Source organism: Symphodus melops, assembly GCF_947650265.1.
Source record: "Symphodus melops genome assembly, chromosome: 2".
NCBI lineage: Eukaryota > Metazoa > Chordata > Actinopteri > Labriformes > Labridae > Symphodus > Symphodus melops.
Genome location: NC_136692.1, coordinates 13,902,323 through 13,917,249, shown reverse-complemented (window position 1 = coordinate 13,917,249; position 14,927 = coordinate 13,902,323). Strand labels below are relative to the sequence as shown.

At 39.6% G+C, this 14,927-nt stretch overlaps 2 protein-coding genes across 5 annotated transcripts in view; both read right to left on the bottom strand.

The window, feature by feature from the left end:
- Positions 1 to 1,686, bottom strand: part of ttyh3b (tweety family member 3b) — a 28,056-nt gene extending 26,370 nt beyond the window's left edge. For 2 of the 4 annotated variants that reach the window (XM_079338509.1, XM_079338512.1), the window contains exon 1: positions 1,503 to 1,686. The gene's annotated coding sequence lies outside the window, so the exon portion shown is untranslated. Of the gene's footprint in view, positions 1 to 899; positions 1,042 to 1,147 lie in introns of those variants that run through there. The other 2 variants (XM_079338510.1, XM_079338511.1) reach the window with 2 other exon arrangements.
- A 2,191-nt stretch (positions 1,687 to 3,877) lies between these two features.
- On the bottom strand, positions 3,878 to 14,807 carry iqce (IQ motif containing E). The gene is made up of 21 exons (XM_079372007.1): positions 14,422 to 14,807; positions 13,460 to 13,501; positions 13,292 to 13,337; positions 13,075 to 13,203; positions 11,800 to 11,889; positions 11,475 to 11,545; positions 11,082 to 11,195; positions 10,952 to 11,002; positions 10,776 to 10,846; positions 10,614 to 10,686; positions 10,286 to 10,326; positions 9,928 to 10,079; positions 9,288 to 9,343; positions 8,948 to 9,177; positions 8,606 to 8,713; positions 7,461 to 7,746; positions 7,262 to 7,348; positions 6,592 to 6,713; positions 6,390 to 6,481; positions 4,805 to 4,870; positions 3,878 to 4,077 (listed from the first exon to the last, which is right to left on the bottom strand). The coding sequence occupies exons 1-21, from the start codon at positions 14,491 to 14,493 to the stop codon at positions 3,953 to 3,955; spliced, it is 2,124 nt and encodes a 707-aa protein (XP_079228133.1). The 5' UTR covers positions 14,494 to 14,807; the 3' UTR covers positions 3,878 to 3,952.
- Between the last annotated feature and the right edge of the window lie 120 nt (positions 14,808 to 14,927).

The window sequence follows — 14,927 nt, the reverse complement described above, 5'->3', positions numbered from 1 at the left end:
GATATTGTTTATAAAGGATTACTAATCACCCTGAGCCACAGATCTGCTTTATAAATACAATACCGCACTCAAAGTTTCTAAATGGGTTTTGTGCTTTTTTTTGATGACAACACCTGGCAAGGTCAAAACATTTGATATTGAAGTCATTTCAATGTATGTTTTATACTACAAGAGTTTCTGCAGGGATTGCTACTGATACTGTTTGCAAGCACAATGTGGACTGAAGGAATTACTGAGGACTGATAATCTGAAAAATATCAGGTTTTATAAATCAGAGACAGGGCCTGAACAAACTACAATCATAAACATCAACTTGCCAATATAGGCTGCTTTGGCACAATTCACGTCGGACTTTGTTTTTAAAGATTGTGTACAATACATTTTACTCAGCCTATGAATAGTCCTAATTAATCCACTGGGTTTTTTGTCTTTCAAAGAAACTCATGAACAGCTATTGGTTGTGGTTAAACAAGATGTAAAACTGCAGTATGACAGCCCACAAATTCTATAAAATACAGATCGACAATGAAATAAAGATATTTTTTCCCTTATTAAACCAGTTTTCCATAACAATTAATCGTGAATTGAAATTATTATCTTGTTCCATATGTGGCGTTAATGTGCTGCTGGCAAAATATATTTAGTAAACAGCTCACCACTGCCTCCAATATGAATTCAATGACATGTAAAATAGCCCATTTAGTAAACACATTTGAAAACGTGCGAGATGAGGATACTGATTAAGAATGATATTATGACAATAGCAGGGGCTGATAGCGACCCCGCATCACCCCACATCCGCCCATATACCGCAAAACAGACTTCATGGGATAAGCGTATTGTTGGGGGTGACATGGCCGTTATACCAAAACCTACACGCAGGCACGACTTTACTGTACCATCACATGTAGGTCAACCAAATCGAGCGTATCATCGGAAATGTAGGTTCTTATTATTCTCACACATTGAGCACATAAACTGTAAACAAAACCCAGGTTAGCTACCATTAACCTGCTTTGTCCGTTAAAAACTACCGCAGTCTCGCACAGTCGTCAAGGCAACAAGGAGGAGATAAGGCGAGAATTTGCTTCAGGTCTGATCAAAGCCTCCCTGTTAGGTTGGTAAAATGAAAAGTGTCGCAACCTACCGAGCGCGAAGCCGAATCGGATTCAGACCCTTGTATAGTGCAGTCTTGGGAGTCCGGGCTGCCGTATATTTTCACCTATTGTCTTTCGGGATCCGGTGGTGGATGTTAACCCCTCAGTCCTGCGCTGCTGCATCCACGTACCGAGCAAGCTGCAACGACCGATCGGCTGCAGTCCCAACCACATTGAAGATGTCACGGAATGACGGTCACATTTCACCGACGCTTGTTCAGGTTACCGTCTCCGTGAGCGACAATACTAAAGCAGATTAGGCGTCAGGCTCGATGACCCCCCCTCCCAAAACCAGTATATTTCTATCGCTGTTTTAACAATGGCAGAGTTATTTGTGTCCTATACCATAAGGGTTGGTGCTCCTAGGCGCTGTTCCCACGATGACCGTCGGTTCAGTGCGCTTAACGCTGCGGCTCTTCGGTTGGATCGGATGATATTGTTGGAGCGTCAAGCAAACACGGTGCTTAACAAGCCTTGGAGGACGGGGCTTTGCGGCAGCTCCTCCAGCTCTGCTTGTGTGTGTGTGTGTGTGTGTGTGTGTGTGTGTGTGTGTGTGTGGTGTGTGTGTGTGTGTGTGTGTGTGTGTGTGTGTGTCAGAGAAAGAGAGAGAGATTGGGTTGTTGGAGTAGAGCACATTGTGCACAGAGGACGCCCCCTAATGTAACAATAATGAAAGTGCATGTTGCAGTCGGCAGCTTTATTGCAATGAGCATTTAGACCCCTAGTTTGAGCCAATATATCATTTTAACACTGTTAAACTCCTGCAGTTCAAGTCCTCCATAAAGAGGGGTTATAAAGTATAGATCACTCGTAATGGACTCTGGAAAGTTTCCCTTCAAATGGTTACTATACTATCTACCTACCCTTTTAAAACAGGTCATTATTATTATTTTCAAAACTTTATTTATCCCCGTGCAGCAATTCTCGCACCAAGCGGTCGACCACAGGGGCAACGACCAGCAAATGTCCTGATGGAGCAGGGGGAGCAATTCAGGGTTAAGGGTCTTGCCCAAGGACACATCAAACTGGGGATCGAAACCTCAACCTTCTGGTTTGAAATGTAACATTTTAAGATGTAAGAAATGTAATATTTGGTTATTGGTTTATAATAGTGATAAACTATATTTAATATACTATATTCAACACTTTTCTTGGCAAAGTTACAAAATGTTCCACAAATACTACAGTAATTAAAAAGGAAAGTAGATTTGGTTCAGGAGGTCGTATCATCTTTTCCTACATAACCAAAGATACATTTATGATGTATAAAATCTTTAAAAACTCACCTCTCTAACATCACCTACAATCATTAAGTCCCATCCTTCCCCCTACATTGACAGTTTATGGGGTTTTTTTTACTGATTGTTTTGTTTTTTGTCAAAGTGAGAGTATTTAGAAAGGCACTATATAAAACAAATGTATTATTTTTATTATCAAATCAAAGGAAAAAGGAAAGTAAAAAATATTACTGACATAAACTAATCACAACTTAAAAAGACAATATAATCTGAATCATTATTTATAAAGTAAACAGCTGCTTGTTGCAGCTGGTAGAGACAGAGTTATTAGGAAATACTGGAGTAAGTTTGACAAAGCATTTGATTTCAAACTCATCGTAATGTTTTGCCTGTAAACCCTTCATCTTGTGGTGCCCAAGGAAATCAGTTGGACAAATGTTGTTAAATTACTTCCAGCATTACATTTCAGGAAAAAAAAACTCTATGACAGAAGAGGTTTCGTTATAAAACAGCATGTTTTATTGATGCCTCGTGTATTAAGTAACACACATGTGGGAAACTTTGTTACCATATGCCTGTTTACACATTGTCATTAGACATGCCCCCTGTGTATCGTCCACTGTACTGACTGCGTGTTCTGTATTGCTGCAGACTGATCTATAATTTATTCACAGTTTGACTTAAAAGTGCATCAGTTGAGAATCAGCCCTTGATCATACCATAAATCAGATATAGTTTACTAAGCACATGTGAAGGATTAGTGATGTGACTGTGATGTATAACAAATCAGGCACGTGAAAATATCATTCATTAAATATTTCAAAGCCGTAAAATTCAGAGCAATTTGCGGTGACTGTTCATTCAGTTTAAGATTATGGTTGTCTGAATATCCATGCAGAAGGCACTTTGATAAACACCAAAATTATTGGGGCTACACAAGAATCATTGAAAAGGGTTATTTGGCTCAAATTATGAATCACAAAAAAATGGCTTTAAATGAAAGGGGATTTCAATATTATGAGAGTGTGAGAAAAAAATCAAAGGCAAATCCGAGCAGTTTCTTCAATCAGATTTTTAAGACAGAGCGTCCACACTGGATTTGTGTAATGTAATAAAGTGAGGTGTTTAAGCGCCTCTTAACTTCAACTCTGTCTGAAATGTGTTTAACGACCCTGAAAAGACCTTCCGTGAAAAAAATGGGCTTGCAAGTGCAAAAAGACAAACAGCAAATATTGTGTATGTTTAATGTCATCCTGGCTACTATGGAAACATCCTAGCGGTCGTATGCAGCTTCAGTAAGAACCCAATTTATTATTAATCAATACACACTGACTCTCAAACACACACACACACACACACACACACACACACACACACACACACACACACACACACACACACACACACACACACACACACACACACACACACACACACACACACACACACACACACACACACACACACACACACACACACACACACACACACACACACACACACACACACACACACACACACACACACACACACGTAAACACACACAGCCTAGACAGTCTATGAGAGAAGGACTTCTCTGCTCCTCACAGGCCGAGACGGAGACACAATGATGTCGTCAGAGTCGTCAGAGTCAACTGCAGCGGCTCCACCAGACTCAGTTGTGCAATGAAGCTCTGTTTGGACTGCAGGAGATACACAAGTACACACAGCTTAATCATCATTTTAAGCTACAGCTGGCAACCTTTTTTTTCATTACAGCATTGGTTAAAATAACTGCCACATCATCACCATCATCATCATCAAATACACTACTCACAATAAGTTAGGGATATTGTTATTTACATTTTCCTATATAGGCAGAATTTTAAAGAAATAAATAATAGTTCCCTTTGATATTACCATTAATGAATGAGAAAAAGCACCATTTTCATTAGTGCAATATTTATTACCCCAACAATTTAGAATAAATCTGTACAGTCCATCAACAGTGTGTTGATGGACTGTTGGGTGTTTCCGTCCACTGAGAACAGATTGTCACAGTGAAAACAGTTTGCTTGTATCTGACGTGAGTGGGGCTAAGCTTAGCTTTTCCATTGTAATGTTCAATTTGCCACTTTCATATTTTTCTTATATTCAACCTTAAGTTAACCAGGGTTGAGATCAAACATCTTTCCAATGAAGACCTGGTTAAGAGTAGCAGCGACACACAATTTCAACAATGATGAAGCAAACACATACAGCAGATTTATAAACCATTAAAGTGAATGACAGATTGGATGTAGAAGATTTCATTTTCATGGTTTGAAATTAAGAAAGATTTGTTTTCCCCCCCCCAGATTTTCTTTCCTTTAACTAGCAAACATCAGATATCGATGAAACCAACCAGAGAACTTGTGTTCTTTGTCTTACCTGTTTCGGGTGCCTTCTTAGAGGAGTCCACCAAGGGGTCTTCTACCTCATCATGTTCTTCCTCACCTTTATTTAGCAATGGAACAACACAACACACAAATTCAGTCATTATCTATTACTAAATTGAGACACACATCATCAATGTTATATGTTTTAAAGATCCTTTGCCTGATTATATTCTGTTTAGTATTCTGAATTCAAGCTACACGTACACCACCGCGCTATGGGAAGGATTGAGTATTTTAACCAAAACTACAGCAAAACTGAATATTGTCTTGTAAAAAACCTTTTAAAAAAAGATAAGGAATTCCACCTCAAAATTCTGCCGCCTGAAAAGTATTTGTGAAGCTCTGTGCACTTTAAATGCAGAGCCAGTCTTGTAAGCATTCTCTCAAAAATAACACTGACATTGCTGATCCGCTCCATGAACCCATCTGCTGTCAGCTTGTTAGAGAGGCAGGAAGATGGAGGAGAAAGTTACTGGGGAGGAGGCGGGGTCTAACAGGGTCATTTAAGCTAAAGGCAGAAGTTCAGGATAGAGCTCCTGAAAAGCAGAAACTTCAGATGTTTGAGGGTCGTGTGAGGTGGTGAGTGACATTATTGTTCCGCAGAGAGGCTGAGTGGCCTCATGATTGGACTCTGATTCAACTTTGTCACAGCTCTGTCTGCTGCAGAGCAGGAGAGCACCCAGGAATGGGATCAGTTTGACTGCAAAAATCCATCACCACTCATAAAGGTGTCAGGAGGGGGGGGGAACGATGAGTGATTTGGTCATTGAAAACAGGGTGATGCCAACGTGTTGGATAGCCAACAGACATCAAGCCTGAACCTCGACAGATTGGCACACTAAGTCACCTTACTTAGGCCTTTGTAAAATCTAAAGGGCAAAGAAGTCCCTATGTCACAAGCTCTGGGACTCTGACAATCAGGTTGTAGTTTACCCCCATATCTGCATATTAAGTAAAGACTTTCTGAAGAATGTAATCAAGTGTATTATTTTTCAGAAAACAGAGGTCGACTATGTCAGGATTTCAGTGAATCATTTCCAGTGAGAAACATGTTGCCTATGTTCAAGGACGCAGACCAGCAACAGAGACGGATGCTATGACTCTGTATCAATGCTAAGAATAGGATATAATCACAGTAAAATGTAAGAGCAAACACGAACATATTGGATAGCAGGGTGAAAAAACCCCAAAACATTTTCATTACATGCACAAAGATTACACTGCTTTCACGCGAGTCGTAGGATATAAACCCAATCAAGTGAATGAATTTCGAAATGCATCTTCCTACATATTCCCTGTTGCTTTCACTTCCCTCTTGCGGAAACGTTTTCAGGAGGCTGGCTGGAAACATTAGCGATAAAGTAGGTGTGGAAAAAAAACCTGTTGTCCATTTTTTGTTTTCGTACACACATCCAGCTTTTGTGCCCGAGTTAAAAAGGGCCTGAGAGACAGATTCTCCGCTGAGACACAGCATTTAGAAGAAGTGAGATAAACATGAAGTCCATGTGTGCTTTGATCGGTTTTTGTCGTGTTTGTTCTCAGTGAATAAATATACCAAGAAATTACGCTAGCCTCACCTGCTGTGCTTGGTTTGTGTGCTGATCGAGCTCTTCTCGGAACCAGTATGGGCAAATCTCTGCTCGGCAGAGAAGGCACAGAGAACTCGGAGCTAAAGAACATGCACAATCACACACACACACACACACAGAGAATTAGACACGACATGGTACATGGAAAACAGGATTGGATATTTCTCACATTTATCTTATCTGTCATCACCTCTCTTTTGCAAATTCACAGCGTGCTAGGTGTCCCCTGAATGCTGACTGTATCTTTGTTAAGGCAACCACATCCAGCTCTCCTTCTGCGGGGGAAGCGGCGCGGTTTATTGCTTCTTCAGCCTAAGAAGAGGACATGAGTGAGAGAGAGGGGGGGTCACAGGGTTAAAGGGGGGAAATCTTCAGGAGACATAGGGGATGTTCAGAGACAGAAAAACAAATGAAGAGTGTGTATTTGTAAAGCATGTTACACTGCAGTGTCTTATTGTAGACATCAGGAAACAAGGCTTGGAAGTACCCAGAAAGTGCTTAATGTCTTCACAGGTTCATAGTTGTCGTCCTGTTCATCCGTACAACTATTTCAAAAATGAAATTAACCCCATTGAAGTATTTTTGGTTGTTATTTTTCAATGCAAATCAAGTGTCTGGAGGAACCTCATCTTTTACTTTAAGAATAATTTGTCAACCTTTAAAGAAGGAACTGAGTAAAAAGCCCAAAAGAAATTCTCATACAGGCCCTAGTAAGGAAAAAACCTCAAAGAACCTGTGATCTTGATGCCCAATGATTAGCACAGCTGAACAGGATGATTCTGTAACAGGATTGATGCTGATTTTTAAATTGAACAAAGAGTGACTGAGTCTGTGTGGAAGTGTTTGTGTGTGGGTGAAACCTTTTTCTTCCCGTCTTTCTGCAGGTCCTTGAGGTGTGACTCTCTAAAGATGTGGCCTCTTAACGCTGACTGCAACATCACAATGTCCTTAAGATAGAAGCAGAGGGATGCAGATATATATAAGGAGACATCTGGGTTTTATGTAACTTTTCTCTCTCACACATCAATAACTTCTTTACATAATTGTCCCGTTACACACCCTTCTCCTGTGCTCCCTCCAGCAAGTCTGGATTACCAGCGCCGCTCTCTCTCTCGCTCTCTTTGCTTCATCTGTAGTTGATGCTCCATCTTCTCCCGTCTTTGTCTCGTCTTTACCTCCAGTGTCCCTCTCTTCTTCAGAAACCAGACGTGAAACAGCATGAGTGTCCTCGTTGTCCTTATTGTCCTCTGGCGATGTGGCGGAAAGAGGCAAGAGCTCAGCCTGTGCAGCTTTACTTCTGTCCTCCAGAGTTCGGATCCTCGCCCACAACTGGTCCAGCTGCTCTCTGTAAAGCCAAATGCAGATTTTAAAAGATGAATGCAGAAAAAAAGGGACTGTCTTTTAACAAGCTGTAGCTTTCTTAACCCGGGGAAATGATTTGATTTGATAAATTAAGTTGAAACTTTTGGAGAGTGGGATCTGATTTGGGTTAGGCAACAAAAGATAATACCATGAGAAACATTTCATTATATCTATTAAATAAGGAAGCATGGCTACATATTATCAACTGTATGTTAATATCCAGATGAATATCAGCATATTTGCTAATTTTCTGTACAGAAGTTGGCTAGTTTGTTTGTCTCAAAACTGAAAACGTGCCTATTTTTTTAAGCTTAAACTTAATGTGAAACTTACGTCTGTATACAACTCCCCTTTATGACTTTAGTCATTCTGATTTGACTCTGCAGCTTCAGTGTGAACATATATATAACTACAAAGAACCGTTGTTGGCTGTTTCTTACATGCACTCCTGAAAATTGTTAACAGCCTGCCCCGAAACAATCCTGAGTTGCTTCTTCACAAATACTGTATCTTAAGTGGGTTTTCCCTGTCAAACTGGGGGCGGGTCTCAGGAGGCAAGACATGATTTAAAATCAATGCTGATTTGGGGAACTTTCAGGAGTTTTGTTTATGTGGGATAACAGCTTATGACGGAGGCATCACATTGGTACAGGTTAACCTTAAACATGTTCAGTTGTAAATCAATCGCTGAAAGAATTTGTCTTTAGAAGTCCTTTTGATTAAAAAAAATGAATCTGAATGTTATGTGCAGTTACATTTTAATCTCATAAACAGCAGATCTTACGCACATACTTTGGTGTGTTGAAAATTAAAATCAAAGATATGTCACAACTTCAACATACTTGTGCTGCTGGCTCTCTTTGTCCCGTTCTTTTGTCTGCTCAGCTTTCCATAGCTCGGTCTCTTTCTCCAGTTCTTCTCTTCCTGTCCTCAGTTGTTTTAAATCATCACTGAAAACAGAGCACAACACAGATTCAAGAAAAAAATCCCCCCCAAATTCAATGGTTTTGTGTCTACTCTATATCCTCTGTCACACAGATGACAGATGTGCAGCTCCACTTGTGGTCCAGGAAACCATCTTTCTTTTTTGTCTTTAATGTATATCATGAATACAAATCAAACATATTTACATGGCTTGATAAAAGGATAAAGACGTATGTCATGTATATTACTGACTCACTCACTCTTTACTTGACAGCCTCTCCTGAAGCTCCACCTTCTCCTTCTCTAACTGGCTGACAGCTTCTCTCAGATGAGAAACCTCCTCCCATTCCTCAGTCATCACTCCCGCTGAGACCACTGCCTCTGTTGCCATGGTAAACCCCAGAATCTCTGTGGGCGAGGTCTGCACCTCCTGGTCCAATTGGCTGCTGCTCTTAGGCGAATGGGCATGTCTTTTACTGTCCTCCAGCCTCTGATTGGAGGAGAGAGTCAGTCTGTGATGAAGCTGTGCTGTCTGTGATGACCCGACACACATGGCCACACGCGTTTAACACAGACAACTAGTTACAGTTTCCTGCTCACCTTCTCCACTTCCAACAGCCGTCTCAACAGTCTCTGTTTACTCCACTCTCTGTAACCTAAGATACACACACACGCACACAGATTTCATCATCACAACAGTACAGAGTAGAAACCGCAATGAGTATTTTTAACTCAAGGGATGATAGAAGAGAATGAGATAACTGATAAATAAAATAACTGATAAATAAATGATACATAACTTACAATTTATCTACCTATAATAATTTTTGAAAGCTCTATCTTTAATTTAGACTATTTCCGGTAGGTTGCACTGCTTATGATTTACATCTCTTCCACTAAAACTTGAAATATTTCAGTATTTGTTAATGCAGCAAAAAAAAATACAAAATCTTCTAAATTCTTAAAATGGGGTAATATAATGTTTATATAAAAACATACATTTGTCAAGAAAGAAGGTGCATCTGTTGGAAGATATGATGAGCAATATTCACAAATACTCTTTTATGTATGTTTAATTATCCTCAGGAAAAAAAAGCAGAGTTGAGCGTTTTTAGCATTAGCACAGAGCAGAAGAAGAAAGCCAACGCAGCGGAGGTTATCTCAGTAAAAGGCAACAAGTGCATTTATTTTCATTTGCAGGAGAACAGTGCGAGTGTGGATGTGTCGTGTGATTAAAGACCTTTGATTCCACCTGCAGGACTGTCCGTGTTGAGCTCCTCTTTCAGCACCGTGTTCTCCTGCCGCAGCTGCTTCAGGTCCTCAGACAGACGGTGAACCATGGAGCTCAAAACCTTCTGCTGCCTCTGTGAGCATTTACTCTCTGCTCGACTACTGTGGGCAGAAAGAGAGGGACGGACTTCAGTATTTTGTGGGGAAGATGGAGAAATTAATGCACAGATGAGAATATTTCTTAAACATTTATTCCAAAACCTGAAATACTATACTTATTATCCTCTAACAAATTGTTTTATAACCTTGTGAAAAGTTAGGGAAATCATCAAAGTCTAAGGTTTTCTTCAGGATCAGCAGTTCGTCACCTTTTCTCTGTAGCTTCCAGACGAATCTTCAGCCTCTTGATCTGAAAGGTGAGACATACAAATCAAAACACTTTACAAGTTGTGTAAGAATTCTTACTGCTAATGTTTCCAAAGTTAGCATGGCAACCACAGAGTTTATAACAGCAAGGAAACACAGAGATAACGAGAAAAACTGCAAAACCTCCCTCCAAACTCTTAAGTGGTAGATTCTTTCTCTTGTTCCAGTTTTTTCACTCTGGAAAATCTGTGCACACCAACATGCCAAAAACAAAACAAAAAAACACTCAAAGACCAATCTGACTTTAGAATCCAGAAGGGAAGATGTTACCTCTTCAGAGTACATAGCTACTGAGATCTTTAGCTCCTCTAGGTTGGTGGTCCTCAGCTCACTTTGCAGGTTACTGTGGAAAAAAGGCAAACCACATGGGAACTATGCTGATAAACACACCAAACAATAGGGGGTTTATAAAATATGTGAACTATCTCTTACCTCAGGGCCTTTTCCTTCTCTCGACACTGCTGCTCCAGCTTCAGGTTTTTCTGTCTCAGCCCATTGAAAACCTTGATAGATAGAAAAAAAATTGGCTTTAATCCTGCTGAATATTCAATCAAAAACAAAAAAAACTTTATTCAAACTTGATTTGTCAACAGTGTGGTCATACTCACCACGCTGCCTTCTATTCCCTGATCCACAAAACTACGAGTATAATGTGATCCCTAGAAAAAAAAAGGAGGATGTTCTGTAAGTGTGTTGTGTGACACAAAAAAAAAAACAAGAAAACTTCAGTCATCATACTTTAGTAGGATCCAAAAGTTCTTCTATCTGTTTCTCTCTTCTTGCATTATCTTCCTCTAAGCGCCGTAGTTTGGCTTTCGTCAGCTGGTTGTCAGACTTCTGTGCGTGGAGATTCTGCAGAAGGAAGCAATAGCGATTATTTACGCATCAAAGAACATTCCTGAGGTGATCATATTTTATAAAATGCAACTCTATGCCTGAAACATACAATAAGTCTATAATCCTCTTTTTTCATCTAAAGGAAGAATAAAAATCGGTTCAGAGTCAGTTTAGCACAGCAAATTAAAAACGGTGTACATTTGGTACTTTTCTCAAGGTCTTTGCAGCAGAGATGCACATGTCTTTTTTTTTTTAATTTCTCATTACACTTCATTCATTTTGTAACTCTTCTACCTTCTTGAGGCGAATAATCTCTTCAATCATGTCCTCCTTATCTCTGTGGACACCTGTATAGGTGGTAATGCCTGAAACATAGAAGGACACACGTGGAGACGGTACATTATCAAACAAAGTCATCTACACACTCATCTTAGAGTGAGGAATTGTCTGATGGGGTTTGCTATCGTACTCTAATTATCCAGCGTGTTTTGTGATAGCGCCTCCTAATAAAAGCTCTCTCTCTCTCTCTCTCTCTCTCTCTCTGCTCAGCACAAACTCTGCCTGTCTCTGCTCTACCACACTTCACTTCTCAGCCCCGTAAACCTACACGTTCTGTTACCATTGAATCCAGGGGTCAGATGTTTCTGTTTCTTCATGCTAAGAAAACCGGGTGTGACTTCATACTCTGATCTCAGTTTCTGGGATGCAGCTGAAAAAAGAGCGAGAGGTGATGTTACAAGACAGTTAGAAAACAAAGTCAACACTATTTGAGGGATAACTGTGTAGTTTGTGCACTGCCTGGATGTATATTTTTTGAAAGTATCAAATTAAAGAATACTTAATGTAGAGAGGTAATGCATCGAGGACTTTTCTGAACTGCTCCATTGGTTATTCGGTCGATTAAGTCACCAGAATATGAGACATGTCATTCAGTGTTTGTTGCAGGGGGCTAGTGGCCTAGTGGTTGGTGCTTGGGCGGACCTGATTCGAGCCAGACTCTCCCACTTGTCATTCCCTACTATCTCTCTGCCTGATTTCTGACTATATACTATCTCTTCAATAATGGAATAAAAAGCCCCAAAATAAACCTTTAATAAATTAATTTCAATGATATGTGTTACCTGAAAACACAGATGACTCCCTCAAATGTCTTGTTTTGTATTATACTTAAAAATATTCAGTGGACTGTCACATAGGAGTGAAGAAAAGAAATTATTTCCATTGAGGAAGCTGTAATTACATTGTTTTGACTTATTTGCTGTATTGTATTATCAAAATCGTTGGATTTTAATGTAAAAATTGATCAAATATCCAAAAATTCGTCATGACGGGTCAGAAACAGCAAGTGACTGTTTTTTCATAAACTCTGTTGGCGTTTGAATCAAAGAGGTAGGAAGTTAATCTGTATCACAAACTCCTAAAGTAATCATCAAAACTAAATCAACATCTCAATAAAAATGGAAACATTAGCTTCCTAAAGGGAGAAACAGTGACAGGATTTCTGTTGCTAGGCTGAATACGTTATAGCTACATATACAGAAAATGGTGTTTTTACAAACATGAGAGATATTATAATTTTGGAAAGGGAAACTGTTGGATTAAGTTTGACTTTTATTATGCCTCCACAAATATCTATTTCAGTCACCTACATGTTTCGAACCCATGTTCTCCCATAAAGATTGAGCCTAATGGAATATTGCTCTAATTACTAAAGAAGTCCGCATTGATTAGAACACCCACAGAATCAGTAAACTAGTTATGTCAGCAGAAAATCTGAGTCTGTGATTTCTCTCTCCCTCTCTCTTTCTACCTGACCCTCTGCAGCCACTCCCCCCCTCCCGAGCAAAGACTATGACCATGGAGCGTCAGCTGTGTTTGCAAGTTTCCTGCCTACCATGGCCGTTGCTGAGTGATGTGTGGCGAGCTGAGACACCCTCCCCTGTGGCGTCCACAAGGGAAGGCCTCCAGGCCGCCACCGCCGCTGTTCTGGTATTCACATTCAGACGTGAGAGGTATGGAGACCCTAGAAATGTACACGCTGTTAATAAACAATCATTGCACATGGACTGTGGGTTTGTCACAGTATCTGCAAAAGGCCGAGAAGGTCTTACTTGGAGAGGACGGAGGCTTGGAAGTGGTGATCTTCCTCCTTGTTTTCTGATTGTAAACAAAGACAAGGGAGGTATTTTATCAAACTAAGTCAGTGAGGCAAAACATACGTAGGTGAAACGCAAAAAATAAAGCATCAAAAGATTAACTTCATCAATGAATTTCTTTACCTTTTCAAATATATCAGCGGAGAACATGAAGCCCTCATCAAGCTGTGGACAGATGAGAGTGTGTCAGTCAGAGAGAGATTATGTTATACTATTATTAATGTTATATTAGGAGGACAAGATTCTGTAATTTCAAGAAAATACAAGTTTGTGACAAAGGTTTACACGGTTACATTCATATCAGATCATTGATCCTCATAAATCATTGGTTTCCAAATACAGTCATCGATCACTAAGTATATCCATTTGGTTTTAAAGGAATATTTATTCAAAGGGATCAAACTTCTACTGTTACACAAAAATGTGTTTTTACACGTTTTGTCTTTGTGACTGGCTTTTGTGTGTCAGAATCTGAGACAGATTTATTGTTAAATTATTGTTTTGGTCTGTGCAAACAGCAAACCCAGGGAAGCGCAAAAAAAACTGCACTTAAAAATGACAATATGAAAAATGACAATATAGGTTATAAAAGTTAGAATATATGAGCCTAACTTATGCACTTTTTTTTTAATGCAGTTTTCCCTTCCTCACCTAAAATGTATTAAAATATGACAACTAAAAATCAAACAAAAAAGGATTTCCTTGAAATGCTTGAACATCTTTTAATTTTGTTATGTAAAACTGTTAATTATCTCCGTTTAAGTTTCTATGTTTTATATTGTTTGTTTTTACCCCTGCTTGTAAGGTTTCCCTGAGTCTTTTGAAAGGCCCCCTTAAATGACATGTATTATATTACCTATATCTAAACGCACGCATTTCAAGCAGACGTCATAAGATGTGTTTCATTTAAGCTTTAAATAGTTTGAAGTGTTCGGGACAACCGTTATAAACTATTGTGTTAGCTGCGGTTTAAGTTTACATGCTCCATCCGGAACATAAGAGAAAAACATAAAACAAATAAAAGGAATAAAACATCAACTATCATGACTTAAGGACAGATGTCAGTCGTGTATTTAAAGACTCACCAGCACCTCACAGTCTTCATCTGTTTGGAGATCACTTGCCTCTTCACATATCTTGGTGGTTTCACTGGACATAGCTGGTTAAGTCACAATCATTGACTATGACCGGGTGTGATCTCAACATGTTCTTCCAGTCAGAGGGAGAACTTCAGGTACAACCTATTGTTAGTAACCTAGAAGTACTAACGTGGGGAAACGAAAACGACGTTAGCAATGCAACAACTCCAAACGTCCCCGGCAGAACACCATTTCCACAATAAAAGCCGTCGATGCGTTTAAAGCTTCCTGAGATCCGTTGAACTCTTGTTTTGTTTCGAAGCAGAGGAGCTGTTTTCGCATCAGTGTTGCAGATTGAGTCGTCTAGCAACCAGGCAGCTGTTAATGAGCCGTTTAAAACAAGCAATAAAAAGTCAGGAATCCACCGGAAACTATATGATAAGACCTTCAACATAAAATGAACGATAAAGGATAGGAAGAGTAAAGTGAAGTGTGAAAATGTGTTTAGCATT

What these genes read in the sequence shown, in the direction of transcription:
- iqce (XM_079372007.1), bottom strand. Translation starts at nt 14,493, where the DNA reads ATGTCCAGTGAAACCACCAAGATATGTGAAGAGGCAAGTGATCTCCAA. An exon ending in CAAGCCTCCGTCCTCTCCAA is followed by an intron (nt 13,204 to 13,291) that starts GTAAGACCTTCT and finishes GTACATTTCTAG; the next exon opens with GGTCTCCATACCTCTCACGT. An exon ending in TCTGACCCCTGGATTCAATG is followed by an intron (nt 11,546 to 11,799) that starts GTAACAGAACGT and finishes TCTATGTTTCAG; the next exon opens with GCATTACCACCTATACAGGT.